Here is a 27686-nt window from a genome sequence, read left to right as displayed (position 1 = left end):
CTTCTTTCACCGGGATCTTAATATCCATTATTTTCAAGTCTAGTCAGCTTGTCACTTTTTGTTTCACCTGAAGATCTCAATTTGAGTGCCCACTGCTTTTGGCATGTGACTTGATGAATGTGCCTTACAAGGTCTCACAGTGGTCTCCCTCCAGAGCAGATGTTGTAAGGTGATTTCAGATTTAGACACCTGAAACAGAGTATTGGTTTCAATAAAAGTGCTGTGTGTGTTGATCCTTATGGATTACACAAGTGTGCTGGTGCAGCAGTTGCACTTAGTACCTATCAGATTCCATTTGCCCACTGGGGGATCACTCAGTGCTGGGTAGTAACCCTGCACAGCAGCATCCTTCTCCAGAGGGTCACCCATGGCCCATAGTGCCTTGCCAAGAGGTTCTAGGGGACTATAAGCTCCTACTCCCTATACTTCTGTGAGCATTGTGACCCATGATTGGCTGATATGGAGCCAGGCATCTCTGGGATGGGTCTAGGATGCATTCCCATTCTCTATCTCCCTGTGGAATCAGGCTGAGGCTGCACGGGAGCTCAAGCTGCATCTTTGCATAGCAGCTTCTGCTGCTTTGCCTGCTGCCATTAGTTCATTACAGGTTTCATCTTAGATGTACCCTCTCCATCACATGCTCCACCATCTCCACCTCTGGCTCTGCTTCTAGAAAACCTCTCTTCCCACAGCTAGTTGATGAATATCAATAGGTCTTTCTTCCACCACATCCACCTCTTTCTCCTCCTCATTCTTGACCTCTTAGACAAATGTGAAACAAATATAATAAAGATTTGATTCTCTCTAATAAGCATTTGGTAAGCAAAATAAACTCTAATTTTGGTCATGTAGTTTTAGTCACTAAAAATTAGTAAAAGTACCATAAGGGAAATGTACTTGTACTTAATTTGTCTCATGTTAACTCTTGACTTTTTCCTAATTACATGGAGTTAAAGAACAATCACTAGTGTGAAGAAACTAGAAATAGAAATGAACAATTATCTAATTTAAACTTATTTGTAAAACAAGTTCATCACATTGGACTTTTAGCAATGCAAAGTATCACTGAAGATGACTCCCCTTGACATCTATGGAGATAATGACCAATGTTTGCTACCTATTTTATTCATTTAATGTTCCTTTCTTATTTTCTTTTTACTCATCAAATATTTATGTAGTGTCTATTGTGTGCCAAGCATGGCATTAGACACTACATGTATAATAATCAATAAGACATACTTAATCTCTACCTCTTGGGGTTTGCTGTCCTCCTCATTCATAATTTTGAGGTAGGCAAACACAGAAGAAAGTGTAAATTTGTACTATCCTACTGCATCTGAAGCAAGTTTTACCATTTATCTGGGTTTATGAAAAAAGGCATCCAAAACAGTACACAGGATTTTCTCAGATATGCACATTGATGTATATCGATGTGTAATCAATAAGTATTTGTTAAGTCAACACATTCAGATGGATTTAACCTTTTTTCTTTTTCATACCTCTTTCTTACATAGCAGTAAAAGATAGCAAGAAAAGCGCTTATTAGCAATCCAACGCCAATCCCAATTGCAATGTACTTTTCATAAGAATCCACAGCATAAGAAGTCAAGGTCAAGTGCTCACACCTTTCTCCAGTATAACCAGTAAAGCATCTTTAAAGAGAAAAAAAAAGAATATATGACTGTAAAGCCTATGGTAATAGAAGTACAAAAAGCGGCCCATTTCAAAGAATGAAAACAGAAAGGACTCTGCGGAGGCAAATGGAAGTCAGTCCCGTTAAAGGTAAGAAGCAGTCTGTGTAAAATTCTGTTTCAGAACCCACCTTGCATGCTTTTAAAATGCAGATACAGCTTCCATAGTTGTGAGTAGGACACAATATTCTGCATTTCTAATAAGCTCCAGGTTCCATACATGCTACAGTCTGGGAACCATGTATTTGAGTAATGAGGATTAAGTAGCTTAGAAAAAGAGACTCCTTAAATATTCAACTATGAAGAAGATTGGCCAGCCATGTTCAGATCTAGCAGTATTCTTACTGGACAAGACGCAGTAATGTTTAGCTATGTACGTCCACCACTTGTTCTTTCTCTAGACTTGCAAATTTCTTTGCAGTTACCTGCAGATGGCTTTCCTCAGCTCATGGTGGAATGCACACACACCGTTAATGCAGTAACTATTATGGTCTTCCAGACAAGGGTGGGAGAACTTCAGGGCTATAGGTCCTTCAATGTAGTCAGCTAGGTCAAGGAGATACAACATCAATAGTTAATTGTATCCTACTTTTATGATACATGCTCAGTATATGGAAAAAGACCTTTTATTTTAAGAATATTTTAGGGAGCTTTGTCCTTTGAAATATTGATTCCTTTGGTGTGTTAGTTATATTCATAAGGGTTGGGCTTGTGTCATCTATACACACCATTAATTAATTATAGGGTGGGGTGCTTTGATGATTGTCCCAGTCTTTCTACCTAATCAGGTACAGAGACAAGTTGGTCAAAAGGTGGCAGCATTGGTTCTAGTTTAGTGGGTTATTTTGAACAGTGATTCTCAGACACGTAGCTTAGTGCCAATTAGCACAGACCATGTGCATTTTCTCCTTTACACTGAGAAAGCCACACTTAGGAAGATTTGGATATAATCTTGCACTATAAAAAACTGGACTTTTATTCCCTTCCCAGAAGAAAGGATGAGAATCCCTCCTTACTCTTCTGTGAACTACCAGGAGGTGCTCATTAGAAAGGGAACCTCTTCACCGACTGACTTCAGAAGAGGTGCTACTGTGACTGATCCAGGAATCCAAAACCAGCATAGCGCTCAGGTGCAATACTTCCACATAGTAACTGAAAGTTCCAGTCAGTTAGGAGGCATTGTAAGTAGTGGTAAAGGCCAAAGAGGTGGAATTAGAAACATGGAGTTTTCTTTCTAATGCCGACATTGTGAAAGTGACCACCAATGATGTCAAGTGTTCATAAACCTCCTTATGGGGCATTCTCTTCAACATAGGATGTTCTGGAAAAAAAAAACAGCTCTGTCTCAGGATGCTTTTTGTTATGCTCTGACATGCCAGAGATAATGTTTACCTGTAGAGTCCTTGGTGTTTATGCAGTGGGAAAAACCCTTGGGTATAACTTCAGAAATGAATCCTTACCATTTTTTAATGGTTTATTTATTATGTTCATTTTATGTGTATGAGTGTATTGTCTGCAAGTGCACCTGTGTTGTGCAGTGCCTGCAGAGGTCAGAATCATTGGATCCCCTGGATCTGGAGTTACAGACAGTTGTTAGCTGCCATGTGGGTGCTGGGAATTGAACCCGGGTCCTCTGCAGGAGCTGTCAGTGCTCTTAACTACTGAGCCCTTTCTCCAGCCTTGCATTCTTACCATTTTTAAACTTAAGCAAAATTAGTGGCAGATTATACTGTATTGCCATGAACAAACACACCTAATTCCTAGTTATCTACCATGCGACACCATATTTGCATTCCTAAGGAGATTAAGGGAATTTTACTAAGTGCATTTAGGGAAAATCAGACCTAAAAAGCATTCCTTTTTGTGCTGAAAAACGAACTCCTAAATTAATCAGGTACCAACAAAATACTATATCATTTTGCTTTGATAATACATATCATCCCTTAAAATGCACATTCTATTTGTTGAATGTGGTATCTTAAACATTTATTGCTTTAGCAATGAATTCTGAAGCAGTGAGAATTTCCCATGGTAAGTTGTGCTAAATTCTTCTTAATTCAAGACTAACCGAGTTCACTCAACCAAATCTGAAAGAGAGGATTTTACAGAAAATATGAGAATTGAAAGAAGCCATTTCCAAAGAAAGGGCACATCAGAGATTCATTCTTCCCTTAAGAAGAAGAATATTAGTAATGACTTTATTAAAACATTTCTATGATATGAGATTCACCTTTTTAAGGTAAATAAAAAGTGAAAGGAGGGGACTGAGCACAGTGGTAGAGTACTTGCCCAGCCTGCAGAAGGCCCTGGAGTGCAGTCCCAGCACTGCAGAAAACGGGAAAAATGCGAACATTTCCCATGAACAAAGTAAAAAAGATATGGCTTATCTGCTCTTTTCTTTCCCCATTCCATCACCTAAGTTAGATAATTTTATTTGTGTTTCAGCATTATGGAAGAAAAAGGGTGATGTCTGGAATATGGCTATGATACCAGTCCCTGAGATGAAACCATGTCTTTAAGTTTTTTACATATTCTGTTTTACAAATTGATATTTAAAAAATGGATAAAACATTTTGTTATATGTGAAGATTATTGGTGAAATGAAGAACAAGTAGACATTACCATATTTCATATTTAAGAGTAAATTATTTGACTTCAACTTCTCCTATTGGCCTGACCCTGAGAGGGACCTTTTGGGGTTCCTGTGTCCTGGCTCACATCCCTAGCCTTCACATCAGGGGGCATTATCAGATCTGCGTGAGAGTCATAGTCATTCACACGCAGGTCTTGACAGGCAAGGAGCATTCCAAGTTCACCTCTAGTTCAAACAGATTTAAAAACAATGCCGATGCTCAACAGCAGCCACTGTAATAAACACAGCAAGATTGAAAGAAAATATATAATCACCACCAGCAACAAAAAATGGGTGGATGCAGAGGGTGCTAAAAATAACAAATATGAAAACAGACCTCTCCACAAATGTGAAAAAGTGCTTCATCTTGTAGTGAGAACTTCTGTGGCTGCCAAGCTTATAGTCACAGGTCAACATACAATGTCTCTCATTACAACCTCAAAATTTCACTCATTGACTCTGGATACACATGGGTTAATGGGAGCCAAGCAGAATCTAAGCAGAAAGTTTGGCATGTCTTATTCAGGACATGCTGAAGACAGACAGCTCTTCTCTCTTTCATCTTACTTCCTCTTTTAAAAAAGCAATCCTTGGCTAACACATTTATCTGTCCCTTCAGCTTAACAGCTGATTAATCCAATAAAATGTAGGGTTAAAATTTCTCCAATGCAGCTTCTGCCAAAGGCTTTAAAGAAGTCGCTTGAAACACAGAATGGAAATACCTTCGGTAGTGTTAGCTGTCCAGTTACTCTGCTGGGATGTGCTTGGAGGCCGCGTAGTCATTGCTGCGTCTTCAGTCAGCACGGCAGTCACTGCTGTGTTAGGGAAAAGCATCTTTCATAGGTGAGCTTCCTTCACGTCAAAACTATAATCCAAAGTGATTCTTATTTTGTGGCTTCCCCTATTCCATTCTGGTTTTAATTTGTTACATTTGAAATTCAGAACCTGACAAGGACAATTTCTAGACTACTTTTTTAGCTACCCCGTGACTACATTATAAGTACTGAACACTGAAACAGTAATTCTTAAGAGAAAGTTCAGATACTTATATATTAATTCAATCACTAAAACTATACTGTAGTTAGAAGCTGTTATCAAGTACACTTCAATTACATAAAGCAAATATTTCAGAATTCTCAAAAAAGTTAAAATATAGAAAAAGAGGAACATATATTCTATAAAAACCAAATTAATCGACACATTCCCTCTTTTGACCTTTGTCAGGAACAACTGCTAGAAGCCAACTTTGAAGTCAGAGAAATAAATCTCTACACTTAACAGTGATCCAGAGCTAACAGAAGAGAAAGAACATTACCTACCTTTGAACAGAAGGTAGACTAATATTGGAACTCCCAGAGCCATATCCTGCGGTTGCTAAAGTTTCCTTCTCTGTCCTCCTAGACTGACGGGTGGAGGGTTTTTATTGCGCTCTCTGAGTCTTTCTTCCATTTATATTTCATGAAGCGTCATCTGGCAGTTCTTACCAATCAAAAAAATATGTACTCCTGGCAGCAGCATGAAGCCTCGAGGCGCTCACGCACTTGTTTAGGATACCTGTGTTATCTAGAGATGGGATCAAGTTTCCTTTTGAAACATTGGTTTCCTGTTACCTGTGGGCATAATTGTGTATGTAAAAGTACTTAAAACAACAAAAAAGACTATCGATTCAGCAAAGTTCCATACTGCTGTGACCAGAACTATATTAGTTTTACTAGTAGTCTATAAAGGATTTACAGCCAAGATATTTGCAAACTTGGAAACAGAATAGCTGGCTAATAATAAAAAAAAGTCCCTGGATACTATAACCAGTCTCCTTTCCTTTCATTATAGACTCCAGGTTCTAATGCAAATCAGTATATTTTGTTAATATGGTTGTAGAGAATAGTTAAATTTGTTTAAAAACATGTTCAATATTCTATGTTTTTGTTACGTGCTATGCTCTTAACAAGTTCTGTAATTTCATTATTCTTAATAGTATAACCTTTATGTCATTCTGGCATTTAGCACTTTCTATGAAGAACTGGAATGGACTGCCAAATTCCAGGAACAACAATGCTTAAATCTGGCCCGGGAGATGATTCTCCAGAGAGAATTAATATATCAAAAGGACTGAAATAATGAAGTGATAGTTCTTCAGTGAGGTAACATTTACTCGGGGTACATCTCATGAATAGATAGCCTTACATGTAATACAACCCTCAAAGTTCTATCACTGTTGACCTAGTTCTGATTAAAGTGCCATTCTGAAGCCCCTATGTAGTTATTTCTCTTCCATTTTGACTTTTGGGGCTTCCTATAAATTTTCACTTGCCAAAAATTACTGTGAATACTTATGACTACATTTTGCTAAAGCATTGTGCCTTTCTACCTGGAATTTCAATTGCTTATTTTTTCTAAACTTTGAAAACTTGTTTAAGATTGGTTATCATTTGAATCATGTCCACCCAGCAAATTAGATTTATCAGAAAGGCTCCTTTTCTATATTCAAATTCGAATTTGGCTTTAGAAATCACACAAGCATGAGCTTGTTGTAGTCATTATAACTTGGGCAATCACTTACCATAAGAGTCATCAGTTTTAATGTTAAAAGAATATGTACCACTTGGCTTACTTTAAATGTGCCTCCATATCACATCTCTATTTTTATGGCTTTACAGAACTGCAAAGTCAATTTCTGAGCACTATTTTTTTTTAAAAAAAATATTGAATTATAAATCAAAGTATCCTCTTAATCACTTTTTTGAGAATTTAAGAAGTAAGTCATTTACCAAAGATTAAATAAACCACACAAATCTACTGAAATTTCTGGAGAGAAATGTTGGATTTCACATTAAATATTTATGTATGCATTAGTGTCTGTGATGATCAAACCCAAGGCTTCATCCCATATTAGGCAAGTACTCTACCTCTGAGAAATACCTGACTCAAATATTATTATTTGTAGGACTTAGCTATGGAAGCACAATGACCACCTTTGTCATAACAATCAACTGGAGGGGCAGGGGAGATCGCTCAGTTGGTAAAGTGCTTCTTATGCCAGGATAAGGTCCTGACTTCAGATCCCTAGCACCCACATAAAAAAACACATAAAAACCCAGGAACCATTGGGATTATACACCTATAATCCCAATGCTAGGAAGGTAGAGACACCAAGATCCTGGGGGCTTGCTGGCCAGTCTGTCTAAATAATTTAGTGACCTCCCCATTCAGTGACAAGCCCTGTCTCACAACTCACGCCTTTAATCCCAGGACTCCAGAGGCGGAGGCAGGTGGATGGAGGCGGATCTCTGTGAATTCAAAGCCAGCCTGGTCTACATAGTGAGTTCCAGGCCAGCTGGGCTACAGGGGTACCCTGTCTCAAAAAGACCAATGAATTAAATAAATGAACGAATAAATGAATAAACAAACAAACAAAGAGAGAGAGAAATTAAGGCATTCAAAGTTGACTTTTAGCCTCCAAACACACATACCTCCTCACACACCCACATACCCACCCACAAACATGCATACACATAAGAATTTACCTGATCTAACCATAGTACATTGCATTTTATAGGTTTTTCACACACATCTCTATTCTTTCTTCAGTTATCCTGGACCAAATAAATACAGTGTCTGGTATATAGGAAATATTCAGCAAATGTATCTTGAATAGCTAAAGAAATAGACATTTTTTAAAATTCTCAAATAATATATGAGGGGTAGAGGTTCAAAAGTCTTGAATAAGCTTGGGCATGTGACTAAGTGTTTGAGGGTGTTTGCATAGTCAGGGCTTGGATTCTATCCCTAGTACACAAGAAAAAGAGGAGAGGAGAGGGGAGAAAGGAGAGGAGAAGAGAAAAAGAACCAAGTTACATGCCAAAGAATATACAGCATCAGGACTTCACCCTCATCCTCAAATCCCTCATCAGAAGTCCTTTAACTTCCCTGCTGTGTCCGTTGGTAGAAGATGGAGATTTCCAAGAAAGTCATTTAGCTCCAAGGAGCAAAATTTAAATACATTTCTTTTAAATAAAAAACTAGTATTAGATGAATCATAGTTATCACTCACATATGGGCAGACAGGTGGATGTCTGCTCCTCTGGATATTATTTCCCACTCTGTGGGGTAGGCCATATCTTTTAGAAACCCATCTAGCATCAGGCTTACACCAGGAATCAGCTCTATCACTCCACTCACAGCTTTTCCTTTGGGGTCTGTACTGATGCGTCCTACTTCCACTCTCCACAGGAAGGTCACTTCTTCAATCCTGTCATGAGAATGTCCCTTCTTCCAACCTTAAAGAAAGGACTATGTATATTGTAAGATGGTCTCACTTCTATCTGTATTTACTGGCAATACACATTAAAGCAAATTAGAGCTGGGAAAGAGGAGGTGATAGGCCTGGAGCTTCCTTCTCGTTCCTTGTATCGTATTTTCTTTGTAAAGTGCTCAGAGCTCTCTTGTAGTCCTAAGTACCTCTAGAAGCTTATTCTTCCCTTTCCTTCTTTTTTTAAATAGCAGTTTTAGTCTTTTTTTTGGGGGGGGGTGTTTCTTTTGTTTTCTTGGTCTTTCACTAACTTGGGAACTTGTAGCTAGTTTTTGACAGGAAATATTTATCAGTCTGTTGTTTCTATATTCATTCTGCAATTTTTACACATTTTGTTGGCATTGATTCTTTCATTCATAAAATATCAGTTTCCCATTGCAATCATGGCACTGGGTTGAGCAGAATGTTGTTTATAAATCAAAAAGGGTATAAATGAGCATTTTCTGACCTCAAAGAACTAAATGCAGTGAGGGGAAAATAGGCAAGTACAGTACTTGGTGGGGAGTGACAATTTCCATGAATATCTGTGTATAGGGCTGAGAGTGGAGAAGTGGAACTCAGTCCAACTCTCACAGCAAAGTTTCATTTGGAGTGCATCTTACTAAGGAGGATTTTGACAGGTAGTGATAAGAGATTCTAAGTACAGGACAGTGAGGGGGACAGAGCAAAGTAGTGAAAAACGTGGTTTCCAAATAACATCTTCACAACAGAACTTACTTTGAATTTGGATTTAACTTTGTAATCTACTTGCACTTGGCTGAGAATTTTAAATTACAAGGTGGGTCGCCTTCCTCATTACCAAATAAAGATGGTTAATAAAGAGCAAAGGCAGAAAATAAAGAGGGAACATTCAGCACATACAGGTGTCCAGTTAAGGAGCACCTGCTGCTATTGAACAGAGTGAAATGACACAAGGTGTATAGTGGGCTCCAAGGCCAGGAATTTAGTAGCTAATATGTGCTGATGAATCCTAAATTTGCACCATTAGCCACGAATGCCCCTCCCCGTCCCAGCTTTGAATTATTCCATGACGATCATGTGTGTATTGCATCATTACCTCACACTCAATGTATCTTAAATTGAACTTTTTATCTCTTCTCTGAAATTGGCTCCCCTTTACAACTTCCTTATGCTAACCCATGGTCACACTGTCTAGCCTCTAACTACAATCTCTATTGCTTGCTAAATATGGTCTTTGATTCTGATACATCAGAGTTCTCTGTAACTTCTACCACTATTTTTCCACCACTCTCCAAATCATGCTTTTCATTTTCATGATTAAAACTTCGCTTTTATTTTCTGTATCCAGGTATTGTCATTTAGCTTAATTAATTCTTCAAGCTTCTGTTTGCAGACAATGTAGAAGGAAAAAAAAATGTGTCTTCAACGCCTTTATAGATTTCAAAGACCCATAAAATCATAATACTAAGCAGCTAACTTTGTTTCTTATGTATTAGAAAAGACGTCTGCCTTCATTCATCTTTCCTTACACTCACGTGAGCCTTATTGTTCACAAAACCTTTACTTTGGCCAACCGAGCACAGTTTTATCAAAGAATCTCGGTAAATCAGCTTATGGGCACCCCACCCCACACCTTGTGTGTCTGATTAAGTTCCTTATTCCCTACCCTGGATTTTCAAGTCACTGGCATGCTGTTACCAAGAATACTGATATGTCAGTTCTGCAAGAATTCCCCTGTCCTTGACAGCTAGCCACATTCATTTTAGTAATTTCTCCAACATTGATTTCCCTCTCTCCTTAGCAATTCCCATTTGTCTTTGCTTTGTATAAAGTTATGTTCAATCTCTTTGCTTGGTGGTATTGACTGCACTGCAGTAGTCTTAGCCAGATAAATGAATGACAGAATTTTTCTCTTTCAGTTTTTTTTTTTTTTTTTTTTAGTCTGTGGGAAGGCTGACCTCTAAATAGTATTCCAAAATAATCCCTTTTGTACCATTGGTCAGGAGTTACTCAAAATTACAGCCCTCATTTTTAACATACATGCATTTCTTGGCATTTTGTTTTGAAACTCAGTCTCCATTAAAATGTAAAACAAGCCATTTCTAAAATGTTTGCTTGCAAGCTTTGAATTTACAGTTCTTTTAAGATTACTGGGTAGACTGCTCTAGACCCACTGTAGGATATGCTATATTGTGTTTCTTTCATGTTTGAAAAATTTGCTACATTTTCCCAGCATGCAGTAAAGAGGCAGGCAACAGGGCCAGCAAGATTGCTCAGTGGGTAAATGTCCTTGCAAACAAATCTAATGACCTGCCTTTGACCCCCAGAGACCCACACAGTGGAAGGGAAGGACTGATTCTTGCAAGTACTCTGAACTCTGCATCTCAACATGTAGGCTATGGGAGGTCACACATACACACACACACACACACACACACACACATACACACACACACACACACATACACAGGGAAAAAAATGTAAAAAAAGAAACAGGTAACAAATATGTGAACAAAGAAACTTAAAGCTAGCTATCTTAAAATTGCTTTTATTAGACAGTTGGGATGTTAATTGTAAATATGTAGTCTACTGTCACACAAATGATCAAGAGTACACACTGATAAAGACTTGCATTGGATAATGATCATTACTGGTACATATACTGGGATTTGGTCATGAGATCACGGTATCAATTAGACAGCTTTACTAATCTCAAAATAGCTTGCAATTAATAGTCACATGTACTTCCTAATTTGAATTATGCTGGAAACACTGCATCTATGTCAAGAACCAAATGCCATAATGGAAGAGGGAGATAATGTGGGTACAAACACAGTGGTTTAGTCATATCCTGTGGTTAGGTGTTGACAAATTGAATGCTTGATTCTTATCAGATTTCTGCATCTGTGAATAAACTTATCAGTTACTGTTGTTTAATGACAGATTCACTCACAGCATCATATTTGGCTGATATTTGTGAAAAACAATTATTTTGTGTATTCATTTATTTTGAGATTTTTTTACATAATCATTAGTGAAGATACTGTCCAAATAATTTTTGAAAGAAACAAATAATATTGAAACTTAGCATGCGTGATTTTTTATTATGACAAGTAATCACTCATGATGTGATATCATTTTTTTTTCTAGGCATTGTATTTTGTTTTTGTTTTTTGGCTTTCCTTGGATATTTTTCTTTTCCTTCCCTCCCTCCTTTCCTCCCTCCTTCCCTTCTATCCCTCCCTCCCCCCCTCCCTTCCTTCCTCCCTTCCTTTCTTTCTTTTGTTTTGAAACAGGGTCTGTCTGTAGTCCGAGCTGGTCTAGAACGGGCCATGTAGACCAGGCTTACTCTGCCTGCGTCTTTCGGCCTCCCAGGTGCTGGGGTTAAAGGCATGCACAGCCGCACTCAGCTCCACCTTTTCCTTTTCTTGAATAGACATTGTTTTTCATTAGATCGCTTTGTAGGATGCATTCAAGAGATATCCGAGCTTAAGAACCCATTTTTAATAATCTAGCTTTCTTTTAACAAGTAAGCTCTTTTCCAACAGATGACCTAGAATATGAATTATATTTTTAAAAAAACATAGTTATAGAAAAAAACTAAATTACATTTTACACGGTGCCCATTTGGCTGACAAAATATTTTCTTAATATTTTATTTTATTTTTTTATGTATATGAGTGTATTGTCTGCTTGTAGGTAGGTGCACCTATGTCTTGCAGTGCCCACAGAGATCAGAAAAAAGGTGTCAGATCCCTTGGAACTGGAGTTATGGATTGTTGTTAGCTGACATGTGGGTGCTGGGAATCAAACCTGGGTCCTCTGCAAAAGCAATCAGTGGTCTTAACCACTGAGCCATCTCTCCAGCCCCTGACAAATATTTTTGAAAACATAATATGTGCTATATTTTGGTTGTGTCAAAATATATTTATTATGAATCCTTTGTTTTAATACTATGAACACAATCCATAAAATAATTTGTTTTTTACCAAAATTTTCATTGGAATGATTTTATTTGTTCCAAATACTCAAAATCTGTTAGCAGGAAATGCATAATGTTGTCTAAATCATCTGATGAAAAAATAAATACAATGTAGAAATAAATAGCTTTGTAGTAAAATATAAAGGATTTTGCCCATTGTCAAATATATGAGCAGTGCTACTTCGGTTTTCTCCATTCTTCCATGTGAGCTAATACATGACATTCTTAGCAGCCAGAAGTGTGTTCTGCAGAAGCATTGCCACCATCATGGGTCCCACACCTCCTGGGAAGGGAGTGATAAAGCTGGCCTTCTTCACAGCTGCTGTAGGAGACAGAAAAATGCTTCATATCTACATGCAACTGAGAATGTCCTCTTTTAAGCATGCTATATATAGTGCATTTCCCACATTACACATATAATTCTACCAACTTCCAATCATTCACAGAATGATGTAGGCTACAACGAACACACCACACACACAGGTGCACACATGCACACACACGCATGCACAGGTATGGGTCATTCTACCATATCTAAGGAGGACAGAAGAGGATGCAGAAGGATCAAGGCCATAAGCTCAATCTCCATGTAATTCGGTTATCTTCAGCTTTACAGGATGAAAAACAGTAACTCATAACTGATTAAATTGCCTGTCATTCTTGTTAATACAGAAAACATAGGTTTGTAGAAGGGAAGCTGGGATGAAATTACTTCAAAAGAGTTTTATTAGCAGAGTTATAGGTTCATAGCCATAGGCAGCCATGAGGTAGCCCTAGCAAGAAAGAACATTAGAAGAGATAGCTGCCGAGTATATCATGATGGGTGTCCTGATGTGAGAGAGCCTCCAGTCCTAGAGAACAAAGTGTGGTTTCTGACTCTTAACAGGTTTTCAGGAAGGGGAGTATATTTTACACAATGTGATGTAACCTAGCCTATGTGTCAGGAGTCAAAAGGCAGAAAGGCACTAAGTATAATTCAAGGTTGTTTTAAGTCTGGGCATCAGGGGTATCTGGGCTTACAGCTGCAAGGGGAAAAGAGGGAACTCTGAGGGCTTCAAGGTCACAGCTGGCCTTGAAAGAGAACTGCAGGAGGGTGTGGCCTGATTTGGGGAGAGAGAAATAGCTAGAGGATCTGTGATCTAACAATTCCACCTCAGTAACTCTGACAGATACGACATTGGCCACAAAGGAAAGGCAGGATTAGTGATTTGTTACACTTTTACAGGACAGAGGTATTCACAACTAGGTCTGAAAAATTTTGCAGGTCCATAATTGCACCCCTTCTTAATACAGCTGTATTATCACAGTCTGAACCAGTGAAAAATTCCCAAGAATAGCTAGCTCAGAGACCAGAAATTAGCTCAGCTTTCTCAAAGGGCTGGGAGAATGTTCTGAAAAAAGGAACAAAGAGGAAACGATTCCAATATCTCCATTGTCTTATATTTTTACGCTGAGTATCTTACACTTTAAATCACACAGCTGTGTAGCAACCTGAGCTGCTTTGTTATTCAGCATTAGATCAGATAACCAGGTGTGCACAGGTACCATGATCTTCCCCTTGCAGAGAGATTTTTTTTTTTTTTTAAATAGCATACTTACTATTTCATTCACATCCAAAAAGTAAGATTCAGGCGGAGGAAGAAGGAATGGGACTGAGCTATTGAGTGAATTAACATTTTAGCTCAGAATCGGCATTTTTTTTGTACACTTTACCAGTGGAAACCACACACATTCATCTTGCCCTGTCTGCCACACTCCCTAGGGATCTTCATCTGTCTTGGGTCAGGCTTCTCTGGATATTAATAAGCATTTAGTAGCATCAATGGAGCTCTTTAAATTACTCACTGGGTAGACGTTTCAGCATTACTATGAACACAGTTGGCTATTCAATAGTGTTTTCAATTTTTTTTTAATGTTTGAAATAAAGTAGGTAGACATGGAGATAAAGTTTGTACATAATAATGAGAAGTAGATAGTGATGAATTTGACTTAAAAACACATATTAGGTATCTGGGTCATTTTAAATTTCCCTGAGTGTCTATATCTATGAAAATTCAGGTTATGTGCTGTTGGGACAGTGTTAATGAATTATTTTGTCTATTTACATAAAGATCAGGATATGAAAGTAAGTGATTGCTCCAGGTGAGGAATCACTAATGAGTAGCAGCAAGTAGATGCCAATGCTCAAGAAAGCACATGCTCAGCTGGGGCTGATGGTATGGCACCTGTAGTGCCAGTCCTCAGCAGGCCGAAGTAGGAGGATCACTTGCACCCAGAAGTTCAAGGCCTGCCTCAATAATAAAGCGAGACCTAGTTTCTTAAATAAACAAAAATAATATTCTCTTACAACTTTACACGACCATTTTAAGGCTATCCTAAGCTGTATATTTATGAATCACCACAGATAGGTCAGGAGCTAAAATTAGTCATGAGAGAAAGAGATAAGGTCAATTCATGCTTGATGCCCTGAAAGGAATAGTCTCTGATCATGTCTAAAAGAGAGAAAGTTAATAAGCATTACATCACCAGAGCAACCTCTCATTGGCTGATGTTTCCCTAAGGGCAGACAAGGTTCACACCTGCTTATAAAGATAATGTTTTTAAAGATTAATCTTATTATGTGTATATGGAGTTGTTCTCTGTGCTTCGTTGCAGAGAAACACAAAATGATAATACTTTCATTCAGAGACTTATTTACTGTGAGGCTAAGAGTAAGGGAATAATGTGTGAATGTGTTCAAGAATACCAAAAGTCCTTTTGCATGATAATTAGTTATCTAACAGTAATTTTATGATTCAGTAAAGAACGCATTGGAAAAAATCAAGAATTAGATTTAATTTCATAAAACCATCATGATTTTAGTTATTGAAAACTGACAAGGCAAATAAAACACCCATCAGTTCCTATTGTCTCCATGACTGTACCCTGAGGATGAGAATTAGGTAGAAATGACAGTAATAGTTAAAGCAAATTCTTGGAAATAAATAAATTTTGAGAAAAAGCAATAATCATAAAATTTTATTTGAATAGCCTCTCTGCAAACTTTTTACTCTGCAAAGTAACTTCTAGAGATTTCCTTGAAAATGCTACACATCTGCCAACATGATTTAAAGTGTTAGCAAGTCTATGTCTGTCAGTACTGTCCTCTTTGTCTACCGTGCTCTGCCTCCATTTCTCCATCGGTAAATATTTATTCTTCCTCCTCACCCTAATAGAAATGTCATTTGCATTTGTTAACTCCCCAGGCTGAGTTAACTATTTATTCATCGGTCCACGAAATTTACAGAATGATTTTTCAATTTGCCCTCCTGAGTGCATTAGAATCTCCTACAAAGGGAAGTCAAACTACAAAGTGCCTCTTCTCACCCCCAGATTCTAGTATGCAGCATTCAGTGCCATTGTTTGAAGTGAGAGACATTTGTGATGGTGGAAGAGGAATGTTACACACATGAAAAAGGTGGTGGAAGGCTAAAAGCTGCTTGAGATTCACTGCTTTAGAGAGCTCTATCACACAGTATGGTATACCCAGGCTCCCAGGCAAATCCTAAAGGGCGGATGCTGTCAAACCTCTGCAGTATCACAGTTGCTAATGTCTCACTGGTCAGTCTCATTAGTCTCACCATCATCTTTAAATTCAAAAGTGTAAGGGAAAAGAAGAGTAACAGAGGCATACTGTAAAGGGGATGTACAGTGGAGACAGGAAATACATGGCCATATTGTATAGCAGCGTTGGATGTCCAGGCTGCCGCTTCAGCCAAACTATCTGCTGCCAGACTTATTCTTTAAAACAGATCTGATCACTTCACTTATAGATTTTGATGGATTGTCATTATCTTGGGATAAAATTAAAATTATTTACATGGCAATCAAAAACTATTATCATTTGGTTCAATATTTTAATCTTACATTGTTTCCTACCCCCATACTTTATTTATCATAGCTCCTACACATGCTACAAATTGGCCTAGGTAGAGTCACAATAAATGTTTCTTATGTAAGGTACAGTTACCACCTCTTGGAGCTTATAGTCTTATTGTAGAGATACACAGTAAAAATACAATTACTCAAGTAATAATTGAGCCATGTCTATGGTATATGCCACAATGAAGTAGTTAAGGTATTATGAATGTGTTTGGAGGACTTATCTGAGCCTGAGCACTGTGTGTATATCTGCGGCACAGATAGCCCAGACTTTTCTGGGTGAGAGAGGTGAAGAAAAGGCAATGCTGTTCTTGGGGGCCAGGGTGGCATGTCTGTGGCCAAGGGAGAAAGAAGCTTCTCTTGCAGGGAAAGCAAAGTGAACTCCAGAAAATGCTACAGGAGGGCTGGTATGGTTGACATGTAGGTCAAGTGGAAGATACAGGAGATTACATGGAAGAGGTAGGCATTCAGGTTTAGTAGAAATCCAAGTTTTACATGAACCTAAAATCAACAGTCAAAGTACTTCTGAAAGGAAGAATAAAAACAGGATTGGTTTAATAATCATTTTCACTATTCTTCTTTGAAGAAAACTGTTTTTAATATCAGAGTGAGAAAAATAGGTATGGAGCAAAGGCGACTTCATGTTTGAATGGAGGTGATGACAGGGATGATGAAAGGTACTAGGTGTTCAGTCTATGTGTGTGTCTCAAAAATTTCAAGGGTGACTTGTGGTGACAGGGTGTGGGAAGATTACTCATGAGGGTTACTACCAGTGACATAACGAATATTAAAATGCTCTTTAACAACTTAAGAACAAAAGAAAAAGAATGTGATCATTGACCTTTTGGCAGCAACAACCATGCTTCATGAGAGGGTGTCTCCAGCTTGTGTGTGCCATCATTACTGCCTCTGAAGCCTTATGTTCCCCAGTTCCCAGGGCTGGTTCTTAGGAATCCAACTTCTCATCTAAAATACGTCATCTCAAACAGTCTCCAGTTCCTTGTCAGGTAGCAAATTTCTGTTTCAGTTCAACGTGTATTCTCTTTCAGAGTCACCAAACAATAGAATCAGTGTATCCGAACAGAATCGGTTTTGCTTATATGTTCTGGAAACTATACTGTGGGAATAAAGAACATATTTGTGCTTTATACATCTGCATTTGGGTGGAGGAGCAGAAACTAATGCCTCAAATTCTCCTAATGTTTTATTTCTCTTTCTAGTTTGCTTGAATCTTTCTCACCTTAAAAAAGTATACTATGGGCCATGTTAGATTTCTAACAATGCTATAGAAGAAATTTTAAAAGCAACTAAACTTTAAAACCATCGAGCAAAAACTGTAGGACCAAAACATTAGGATGAGAGTGTGCACTTTTCTCTCAGGTGAACTTCGCCTCTTGGTGTACAGGTGTAATTGTCTAAATTAAATGGTTGGAGAGTTTTCCCATGCTCCTAAATGAAAGCTACTTAGGCATGGCCTCTGAAAAGTATCCACTATAATGAAGGGGAGACAAGCTTCAAGAAAATAAAGGACAGGAATAACAACCAGAAAAACCTGAATGGCATAGGACTGGAGGAATAGTATGACTCAGGAGGCAGTGCAGAAAACACTCTACTTTCTCACATGGTTGTTATAAAAATGATGCCTCAGAGTGTGTTCAACCAGACAGGGCAAAGGGCTCTTCAACAAATACATGGCTCACCGCTGAACTTTTGCATAGCAGCAGGATCCGGTGAACCAGAGGCAATGCCCTCTGTTTATCCAGTTCTCTGATAAATTTTTTTAGTTCATTTTATTTCTTTTTCTGTGTGTGTGTGTGTGTGTGTGTGTGTGTGTGTACATACTCATGCCAAAACCAAAGTGTGGTGGGTATGGAGGTCAGAGGACAATTTTCAGGTGTCCATCTTCTCCTTCTACTATATGGGTCCCAGGGAGGGATTGAATTTAGGTAACCAGACTTGGTGGCAGTGCCTTTGCCCACTGAGCCATCTCCCTAGCCCTCGGTTCTCTAATTCTTGAAGTTTTTCCTAAGTTTTCTACATATACTTAATTAGGATGTTCATTGCCATGATCGCTTATGGGCAGTAACAGGACAGAAAGGATTATTTTCCAAATGGAAAACAAGGAAAACAGAAGAAGATGAAAGTACAAGAGACTAACTGGTCTACATTTCTAGACAAACTGGGTTAGCGTCATTAGGAGAGTGAGCTGTATGTCCACGGACTCCCTTCTTTTACTTTTATATCAAATCAAATCTTTATATATCTGGCTGACCACATCACAGAAGTGAATTCCTAAAAATAAGCAACTCACACCACTTAGAAAACATTGAATGGACCCAAATAACTAACAATTGCCTGGCAAAGTTCCAAGATGCTCTGTGAGCTTGGTCATCACCAGCACATCCTTCTTGCTGGTTGTGGAAGCAGTACTTTCCGTTCTATTGGCAAGAGTTTGAATACTGCTATGACATTTCCATTGACAGCTTGGGAATTGACTAACAATATCTCCCTTTCACAGTGTCTTTTTAAAGTATCACATGATCATCTCTTGCCATCTTCCCCTGATCCTTTTATCTTGACACTGCTATACACCATTATCAATAGTGAATCAAGAAACCAGACAGGCTGTTGGAGGTGTCTTCCACATTTCTTGGCAGGGTCTCAACCTAAAATAGGACATAAAATGTCTTCCTCATAGATATTTGTATCTTAATACAGGATGCTGAGAAGCAATTACAAAACTAATCTCAGTGTAAGACAAAAGTCTTACAAAGGTATCAGATATTCCTCTTGCTCCTGTGGGTATGTTTTTGTGCTTCAACCTTAACCTCACTTCTCTATAAAAATAAGACCAATCCGCATCAGATACATTCTACTAACTGGAATGTCTTTGGGGATTTGCTTGATTTCAGATACCTACACTTTCCCATAACTATCTTGTCCATGCTGTGAGCATCAGTGGAGGTAGCAGGCCCAATGACAATGCGGATCGCTTAGTGACCACCGAGTTGCTATCTGTTTTACAAAATGGCCTGTATTGGGTTCTATAATCACAGTTTAAAAACTTTCTCATAGAGAACTGCTTTTGAAATCTCCAACAATTTTTAAAAATCAAGACAGATCACCTCTGGGATACAGTATAGGGTCTTCCCATCCCATATAATAAAGCTAGACTTGGGGGGGTAGCTTATGATCATCTACTCTAAAAATTTGGTATTTTGAGTCAGACTGATCAAGTTTAGTGAAAAACACTGACAACAGAGTTGGGGAAGGGTTGCTTCCCTTCAGCTTTAATAATATCGTGCATTAATAGCTCTGAAAGTGTGGTATACATCAAAGTAGTTCTAGTTCCTTAGATACTAGGACATTCTCTTATTTTCTCATGTGGTAGAACACATGCTCAGGACTAAGAAGCAGCAAAAAGACATTTTAATAAAGCTGACATATCTGAAAAATATCAATTTCAAAAACTTAGTATTTGCATGGCCTATATTCCCAGTTCTTGGAATGTTGCCTAGCATGAAGCAGCACTCACCAGTATGCGCTGAGTAATTCAATGAATGAATCAATGAGTGGATATATCACTAACGTATATGATGTGTAGATTATTTAAGGGGTGTGTGTGTGTGTACACATGCACTGTGGATTAAATCTAGGGCCTTGTTCAGTTTTATGTAAATGAATATTGTGTTTGTTGCTATATCCAGTAGGAGATTTTATCCCCATCAAGGCAAATTTAAGGAATTACTGCCATAAGAGTAACAGTACAGATTTATAAGTGCAGAGGATGTGCATGAAAATGGTCAAGAGCAGTCCTAGGGTGCTAGATTACTTGGTAAAATGCCTGGTGTGCAAACAGAAGGAACTGAGTTTGGATCCCCAGCACCCAGGTAAATAGCTAGGTGTGATGATGTGCACCTGTAACCCTTGTGCTGGGAGTGCAAGGATGCAACAATTGGGGAATCTCAGAAGCTCATTGGCTAGCCAGGTTGGCTAAGTTGATGAGCTCCAGGTTCAGTGAGAGATCCTGCCTCAAAAAATAAGCTGGAGAGTGATAGAAGGAGACACTTGACATCAACCTTTGGCTTTCACAAGCATGTGCACAATTGTGTATGCACACTTGTATACATGTGCACGTACATATAAAAATGTGCACACAGTGGCTAAGAGCATGATTAGGAGAGCTACAACTTAGTGTGGGATAGAAATACAAAAGAAATATAAGACAAGAAGCTTATACTACAGAGTAATAGTTCAGTTGGGATCAACTAAATGAAAATGCAAGGTAATATAAAAACTGATAGCAGCGGCACATGCCAAGGGAGTCTGAGGAAGATAGGTATAATGATAAAGGCTTTAAAGTTGATTCTGATGACAGCTGGGTGAAGAACAGATGAAACTAGAAGAGATGTGAGGACAGAAAACTAGGGAAGAACACGGTGGCAACCTAAGTGTAAAGTTAAAGACTTCGAGATCAGCAGGGCAGTGGGGGAAGAGGCAGGGGAATAAAGTACATGCACACTCTGCCATCTGCCAGCAGTATGGTCAGCACTCGCATGCACTAATTAGCTCACGGAAGGTGATTATTTCATTTAATCTGCACAACAACTTTCTAAGATAGGTATTATTATCTCAGTTTTTCAGATGATAAAATCAAGCCTCAGAGAAGTAAAGTGATTTACCTAAGATCATAATTGTCTTAAGAATAGAGCCAGGATTCAAACCCAAGTCAACCTGACTCCAGAGTATAGTCCTTTACAAAAGGCTAGACATGATGTAAAAAGAGCAGCCTGAGAAAGGTAGCCCTGACATCTTAAATGTAGAACACTCTAAAAGAAGAGAAAGCAGAGGAAAAGCTTCTCTAGAAACACTCCAGGGTTCTGTTTCTTGGAAGAATGATGTGGGGCTGAAATTTTGAGGAATAAATTTAACTGGATGGAGTTCCGAGTTTATGGCCCCTTTGTGGGAGAGATTTCCTGTCCAGTGGATACATTTTTTGGAAAACTACAAGGTCAGATTCCAGCATTTGGGGAAAATTCATAAGTTTTTACAATACCTTATTTGCATTCTTCAATAAACTGTGGTGAACATGCTATTGGATTAGAAAGAAAGTCTCTAGTAGCTTTCCCCTTTGCCTTTCTTTATTGTTGCATCCGCCTGGAAAGAGACCCCCCCCACCCCTCTCTACACCTACTCCTGAGGCAAAATCTCTGGTTCTGTAAAACTGATCTCAAGAAGATCATAGAGTTTGAATACCCACTCTTGCTTATTGAAAAATCCTTACAGTCATACCTGATTCTTTTTTTTCCCCCACAACTAATCATTTGACCAATCATTCTAACTCTACTCTTAAATTATATCTATCATCTAACAACTTCTTAATACTTAAACCCATTACAACCCCTGTCTACGCCCCATCATTTCTTAGCTGGATAATTACAACAGACTCTTAAAAGGTACCCCTGTTTACATCCTTACCTTTCCAAGCCTAGCAAGTGATCCTGTTGAAAACAAGTCAAATGCCATTTTTTGTTCCAAATCCTCCAGTGGCTCCTAGGGTAAAATCCAGTTTCCTTGCCAAGGTTTGTAAAGTCCAATGTGATGTGCCACCCTTGCTACATCTTTTGAGGTCTTCCCTACCATGCTCCTCTTTATTTACAATATCCTGTTCCAATGGCCCCTTTTAACTCATCAAAATTACCAGGCACAGTGGGGCATGATGGCACACACCTATAATGCCAATACTTGGAAACTTGAGGCAAAGACTCAGTCATTAGTTCAAGGCCAAGATTGGCAACATAGCAAGTTCAATGTTGGCCTGAGCAAAGCAGAAAGACCCTATCTGAAAGACAAAAAAAAAAAAAAAAAAAAAAAAAAAAAACCATGAAACATGCTCTCCAGAAGGGCTTTATAACTTCCCCTCTTTTTGTTTTGATGATTCTCCCTAGTGTACACACATGGCTCTCTGCTCCATGTTGTTCAGGTTAGCAGTTTTATTATTATTATATCATTTTTATGTGTATGAGTGAACTGCCTGCATGCATGTAAGTGCATCTGTATCATGCAATGCTCACAGAGGTCAGAAGAGGGCATTGGATCCCCTGGAACTGGAGTTACAGACAGTCATTGGCCACCATGTGGCAGCTGGGAACCGAACCTGGGTCCTCTACAATAGTAGTCAGTGCTCTTAATCTCTGAGCCATCTCTGAAGCCATTTTTGTTCTATTTTGTAGCACTAAATATCATCTTATATCTAGAGAAATATCTGTAATTATTTATTAGCTATCTTTTCTAAACAGAATGTAAGCTAGTGATGGGTAAGAATTTTGTCTACTTAGGGCACAATGTGTCCCATGGGCTTATAATAACGCCTAATTCATAGCAGGTACTCAATAATTTTTTGAAAATTAAATGAATGAATCTGAACTGAAGACTTGGACGGGCTACAGTAAAAGAGTCAAGAGATTAAGAGTAAGCCCAGTCAAGATAGAAGTGCTCACAAGGCACATGAGATAATTTTCAAAATCACATAAAGTGGACAAAAGTATTTCATGTCTATTAATCATTAATAGTAACTGAGTTTTGTTACAACTGAGGATATTAAGTTGAAACTATCTATACAAATTTATTGCAGAAGCTAGAGAGATGGCTCAGCGGTTAAGAGCACTGACTGCTTTTGCAGAGGACCTAGGTTCAGTTCCCAGCTCCCACATGGCAGCTAACAACCATCTGTAACTCCACTTCTAGGGAATCCAATGCCTTCTTATGACCTCCACAGCCATTGCACAACATGGATGCACTTACACACATGTAGGCAATACACTCATACACATAAAAAAATAAAATATTTAAAAACATTATTGCAAATCTATATACCTTATCCTAAACAATATTCATGATTTTACTGTAAGATGTGAGCTATAATTCATTGACACTGCATGTCTACCAACTTTGTAGGAGTTTTTTCCAATATTTTATTTATTATTTTTATATTATGTATGTTGCCTGCATGTATTTAAGTACATCCATGTCATGCAATGCCCAAGGAGATCAGAAGGGGCATTGGATTCCCTGGAACTGGAGTCACAGATGGCTGTTAGCTACCATATGGGTTCTGGGAATCAAACCCCAGGTCCCCTGCATGAGCAGCCAGTGATCTTAACTGCTGAGCCATCTCTTCAGTCCCACAGGAAAGAGTTTTTAAGCACAGCATGCTTTGAATTCAGTTGTGCAGCAAGCAATGATTAAGTTGTTTGCTGAAGTTTCCACAATTGAATGGATTCAGAATAGATACATTGAATCGTGTGCAGATGTGGGATAAAATTGTTTTGCTTTTCCTCCCAATTAAGAGATGAATATTCACATTCTTACATACAGGGTAGAGTTCTAATCACCCCAGTAGAACTTCCCATGTAGAGACTATGGAGTCTACATTCCTTCCTCTCCCACACTTGTCTAAGTTCAGGTACATAGGCTGCTAGTGGAAATGATGCATCAAACTTCCTATTTAGTGTTCTCAAAGATAGAGCTACTTTGTTCCACACTCTCCTTTTACTTTATCATGGAAGAAGACATAAATGAGGGTCCAGTTCAGCTTTGACTATGTGGCTGAGGATAATACTCATGGAGCTTTCTGATGGGCCAAGTTGTGTCCTTTCAAAATTTTGCACTATTAGATCCTAACCTTCAGTGCCTCGGAAGGTGACTGTATTTGGAGATAAGGTCTTTAAAGAAGCATATATGCTTACATAATGCCATTGTAGTAAGGCACAATATTACTGATGTCACTGCAATGAGAGAAAATTTGGACACGGGCATCTCAAGAAGGAAGACAAGTGAAGTTAACATTGAGAAGAAGAAGATCTACATGGCAAGGAGAGCAGACACAAAAGGTACACTAGCAGCGCATTCATCTTTGACTTCAGGCTTCCAGAACTGAGCAGAATACATTTCTGTTATTTAAGCCACTTTATCTGTTGTATTTTACTTTGGAAGCTCTGGCAAACTGCTATAGACATTAAGATAGATGGAAATAGTATTTTTGAATGAAAACCTCCCTAACTTCCTTGACTACCTGCCTCACTTCTGACTTTATGGAAGAGGGCTGTTATCCTGAAGTAATAATTTCAATATCCCTTTGTTATATCAGTTTATCCTTACTCAAGCATAATCCTTATAAGGAATAAAGGAAACTAGAACATTGTTTAAGAGGAAAAACAGGAAGAAGCAAATCATGACACCTCTGAAAATATCTGTGCACTGGAGCCTTAATATGGAAGATTAGTGCTGAAAGTTTAAGTGTATAAATCATATTGCTCAAACTATAAAATAAGCATACGTAAAACATCTAGAAGGAGTGAGGGGTGGACATAATCAAGACACATTGTATACATGTATGGAACTTTCAAAGAACAAATAAAAATTAAAAATTAAAAAACAATAAATAATATTGTGTTTGAGGGGTGGACTTTTCTTTTTAATAAAATGTGGTTTCTTTAGTCTTCCAGGTTAATTTGGTTTCACTGACAGTGTTGTAGACTTGTCTCTCATTTCTTCTTACTAACCTGTAACCTTAAAAATGTAGAAAGAAAATGTATGATTAGACATTAAACCCACTTACTTTGTTTTTCCTCCTTCCTAGCTCTTTGCTTCCTTTTGGCCAGTTTTTCCCTGAATTGTTTGTTTCCCTGTTTGGTGTAGAGAGCTGTGGTCAGGTCTGGAAGAGCAGTAGGAAGAAGGGCAGGCTAAAGGAGCAGACATTCCAGTTGGTTCCACTCCACCTCAACCCCTTTGGAATGCATCATAAAACTGAAGCAAAGCCATTAAAGCTTCAAAAGATTATAGAGACATCTGTATGTGATGTATGAGGCTGGAGAGCTCACCAAAAGAAGCAAGGCTAAATGAACTAACAGCATGGGAAGTCATTAATTACATTGTTCAGCTGATCCATTTGGTGAATCGCTGTCATAAAAGCACTGTAATTACAAGTGTCTAAGTCTAGGACTAGAGACTGCATTCCATTTTGTTATTCAGGGGAAGCTGTTTGCCACCCATACTATGTAATCTCCTGTTTGGAATATAGACTGCTTTGTCACAAATGTATGAGGCTAATTTCAAAGGTTCAACAAAAAAGTGTTAAAATAAATTGTAGGAGAAAGTGAATATAATCCACTACAAAATTAATAATCTACAAAGCAAATCTAAATGTTCCAAATATATTATTCATTTCATGAATTGGTAATAAAAAATTTTCCTAGGCACAAAACAACTTTGTGACAGATGCTTTTAAGCACTGCTTAGGTTGGAGGAGGGAGGTATGTTTAGATGGCAGAATGGGAATGGTAAATATTGTTCAGAGGCTGGCAATAGTGATGAACGTTCCTGAGTTCTATTCCTGAGGATCAATGCAAAGTAAGACAGTAGTTCAATGAGATGTTAATATAAAGGACCTATTTATTCCTGAAATCACTCAAGAAAAGTATGGCGTTGCAGAAAAACCCAACTGGACTCTATATGGGGGAAAAGCACCCACAGGTGATCTCTGCAAAGGTGGGGAACAAGCAAGGCCTTCAACACTGGACAGTCTGCACAACACTGCAACAGGAAGAGTGAGAGACAGGAATCAATTAAGAATCATGAGATGTGATATGGTACTGGATATGGATTTGAACCACACAACCCCTAATTGCATGATGTTTCAATGAACATACAGATAAATAGAAAAGTGCTCAGTGGTCACAGTAGTTTTATACTGATTGTTGGAAGCAGTGCAAAGCAATCTGAATAATCAGTGCAGGAATTTATTTGTTCAATTATCTTTCAAAATATTTTGTCAAAATATATAAAGTTTCTTTCTATGGTTTACAAGTTTATAGAAAATTAAAACTAATAGCAAAGCTAACACTAAAATCCATTAATTAAAATATTGGAAACATTGATAATTAAAGTGTTTTATTACTTTGAAAAAGCCTCCATGGAGAATAGCCTGGTGCTTGCCTTCTAGTGTGCCACTTACTACTGAGGAAATCTTTTCTATGCTTTGGAAAATTCTTGATCCTTCTTAAGTTTGCACTGGCTTGCAACATTTTACCCTTTGCTTCTTCAATGTCCTGGAAAACCCCTGGGAGTTCCTTTAGTGTGAAGTTGTATTTGATGTTGTGAAACTGTGTCACTTCCTCTGGGACACTGTCACCCTTCCCATCACAACCACTGTGCTCATTTATGTGGAAAAGTCATTCCCATCCATGTAATCCACTTTCAATGGATGACCCAGTTTCCTCCAAGGAAAATTTACATCCACATTTGATGCTACCCACAACTGTTTGATTCCTCTTGGCAGAGCTATGGTGAAACTTTCACCGATACTCAAAAAGCAGTCACACTTTCCCTGTGGCAATTTGCAGTCACATGTTGCCTGTGAGTTTTGTGGTATGACCCATATTAAAGTCCCTCCCTCTCAGTGGTGAGTTCGTTCCTCACCTCAGGTTAAGTCCTGATGAGCAACCTGAAGAGCAACATGTCAAAGCCTATCGCCTGCCTGCTCCTCTGGGTAGCTGAGTTATGGCACACCAGGGAAACCTTTACCAAGCCCAGCTCATCCTAGTGCTCTGAACCTGTGAACCAGCAGGGTGACGGGGGAAAAACACTAAAATCTGCACATGTGCTTTATGATAGGATTAGAAGGTTCTGATCTTCTTTAATTTCCTTCCAGAAGTTTCTATGCTTTTACATGATCATTTGGTAGTACTCTATCAGATGTCCAAGGTATACAAGACATTAAAACTGAAAGGACCAATGGATGCCTGAAACTATGGATAGTACTGAACCACATATCTCTTAAAAAATATTCTATTTATTATTTTTTACTTTATTTGTATGTGTGTATTTCTTGCATGTATGTAAGTGCACCCGTGTCATACAATGCCCATGGAGGAGAGAAGAGGGTATAGGATACCCTGGAACTGGAGTTACGGACAGTTGTTAACTGACATGTGGGTACTGGGATTCGAACACAGGTCTTCTACAAGAACAGCCAGTGTTCTTAACTGCTGAGCTATCTCTCTAGCCCCTAATGCTTCTTTCTTTCCATAGCTACCTGTGTTAAAGTTTAGTGTAAAAATTAGGCACAGGAAGATATTAATGTGATTAGAATATTTATAATTATATTATATCATAATAATAATTTTGTGA

At 38.3% G+C, this 27686-nt stretch overlaps 2 protein-coding genes and 1 long non-coding RNA gene across 8 annotated transcripts in view; 1 reads left to right on the top strand and 2 right to left on the bottom strand.

Annotated features, from left to right (window-relative positions):
• Positions 1-134: 134 nt before the first annotated feature.
• Positions 135-5772, bottom strand: Epgn (epithelial mitogen). Of its 5 annotated transcripts, none has more exons than XM_008843474.3 (5): positions 5643-5772; positions 5046-5138; positions 2117-2237; positions 1500-1652; positions 135-189 (listed from the first exon to the last, which is right to left on the bottom strand). In XM_008843474.3, exons 1-5 carry the CDS (start codon positions 5683-5685, stop codon positions 135-137), a joined length of 465 nt encoding a protein of 154 aa, XP_008841696.1. In that variant the 5' UTR covers positions 5686-5772. The 5 variants fall into 5 exon arrangements, with proteins under 5 accessions (XP_008841696.1, XP_008841697.1, XP_008841700.1 ...); XM_008843475.1 differs by having other exon boundaries at positions 1626-1652; positions 5643-5685; XM_008843478.1 differs by having other exon boundaries at positions 1626-1652; positions 5073-5138; positions 5643-5685.
• LOC115072110 lies at positions 1652-6390 on the top strand. 2 transcript variants are annotated; one of them, XR_003851169.1, is made up of 5 exons: positions 1652-1782; positions 2682-2872; positions 4996-5166; positions 5548-5655; positions 6328-6390. It is a non-coding gene; the product is annotated as an uncharacterized LOC115072110 (long non-coding RNA). The 2 variants fall into 2 exon arrangements; XR_003851168.1 differs by lacking the exon at positions 6328-6390 and having other exon boundaries at positions 5548-5682.
• Positions 6391-12784: 6394 nt separating this feature from the next.
• Positions 12785-27686, bottom strand: part of Mthfd2l (methylenetetrahydrofolate dehydrogenase (NADP+ dependent) 2 like) — a 174194-nt gene continuing 159292 nt past the window's right edge. Inside the window, 1 exon segment of the mRNA XM_029568504.1 lies at positions 12785-12897. Within this exon segment, the coding sequence (XP_029424364.1) occupies positions 12785-12897 (113 nt within the window).

This window comes from Nannospalax galili, unplaced genomic scaffold, assembly GCF_000622305.1.
Source record: "Nannospalax galili isolate Female #2095 unplaced genomic scaffold, S.galili_v1.0 scaffold800, whole genome shotgun sequence".
Taxonomy (NCBI): Eukaryota; Metazoa; Chordata; class Mammalia; order Rodentia; family Spalacidae; genus Nannospalax; species Nannospalax galili.
This window is presented reverse-complemented; position numbering and strand designations above follow the sequence as displayed.

Coding starts and splice junctions, on each gene's coding strand:
- Epgn (XM_008843474.3), bottom strand. CDS start 5,685: ATGGCTCTGGGAGTTCCAATATTAGTCTACCTTCTGTTCAAAG. Junction 5,139..5,642: donor AGTCTACCTTCTGTTCAAAG/GTAGGTAATGTT, acceptor TCCCTAACACAG/CAGTGACTGCCGTGCTGACT. Junction 1,653..2,116: donor CTGAGGAAAGCCATCTGCAG/GTAACTGCAAAG, acceptor TTCTCTTTAAAG/ATGCTTTACTGGTTATACTG.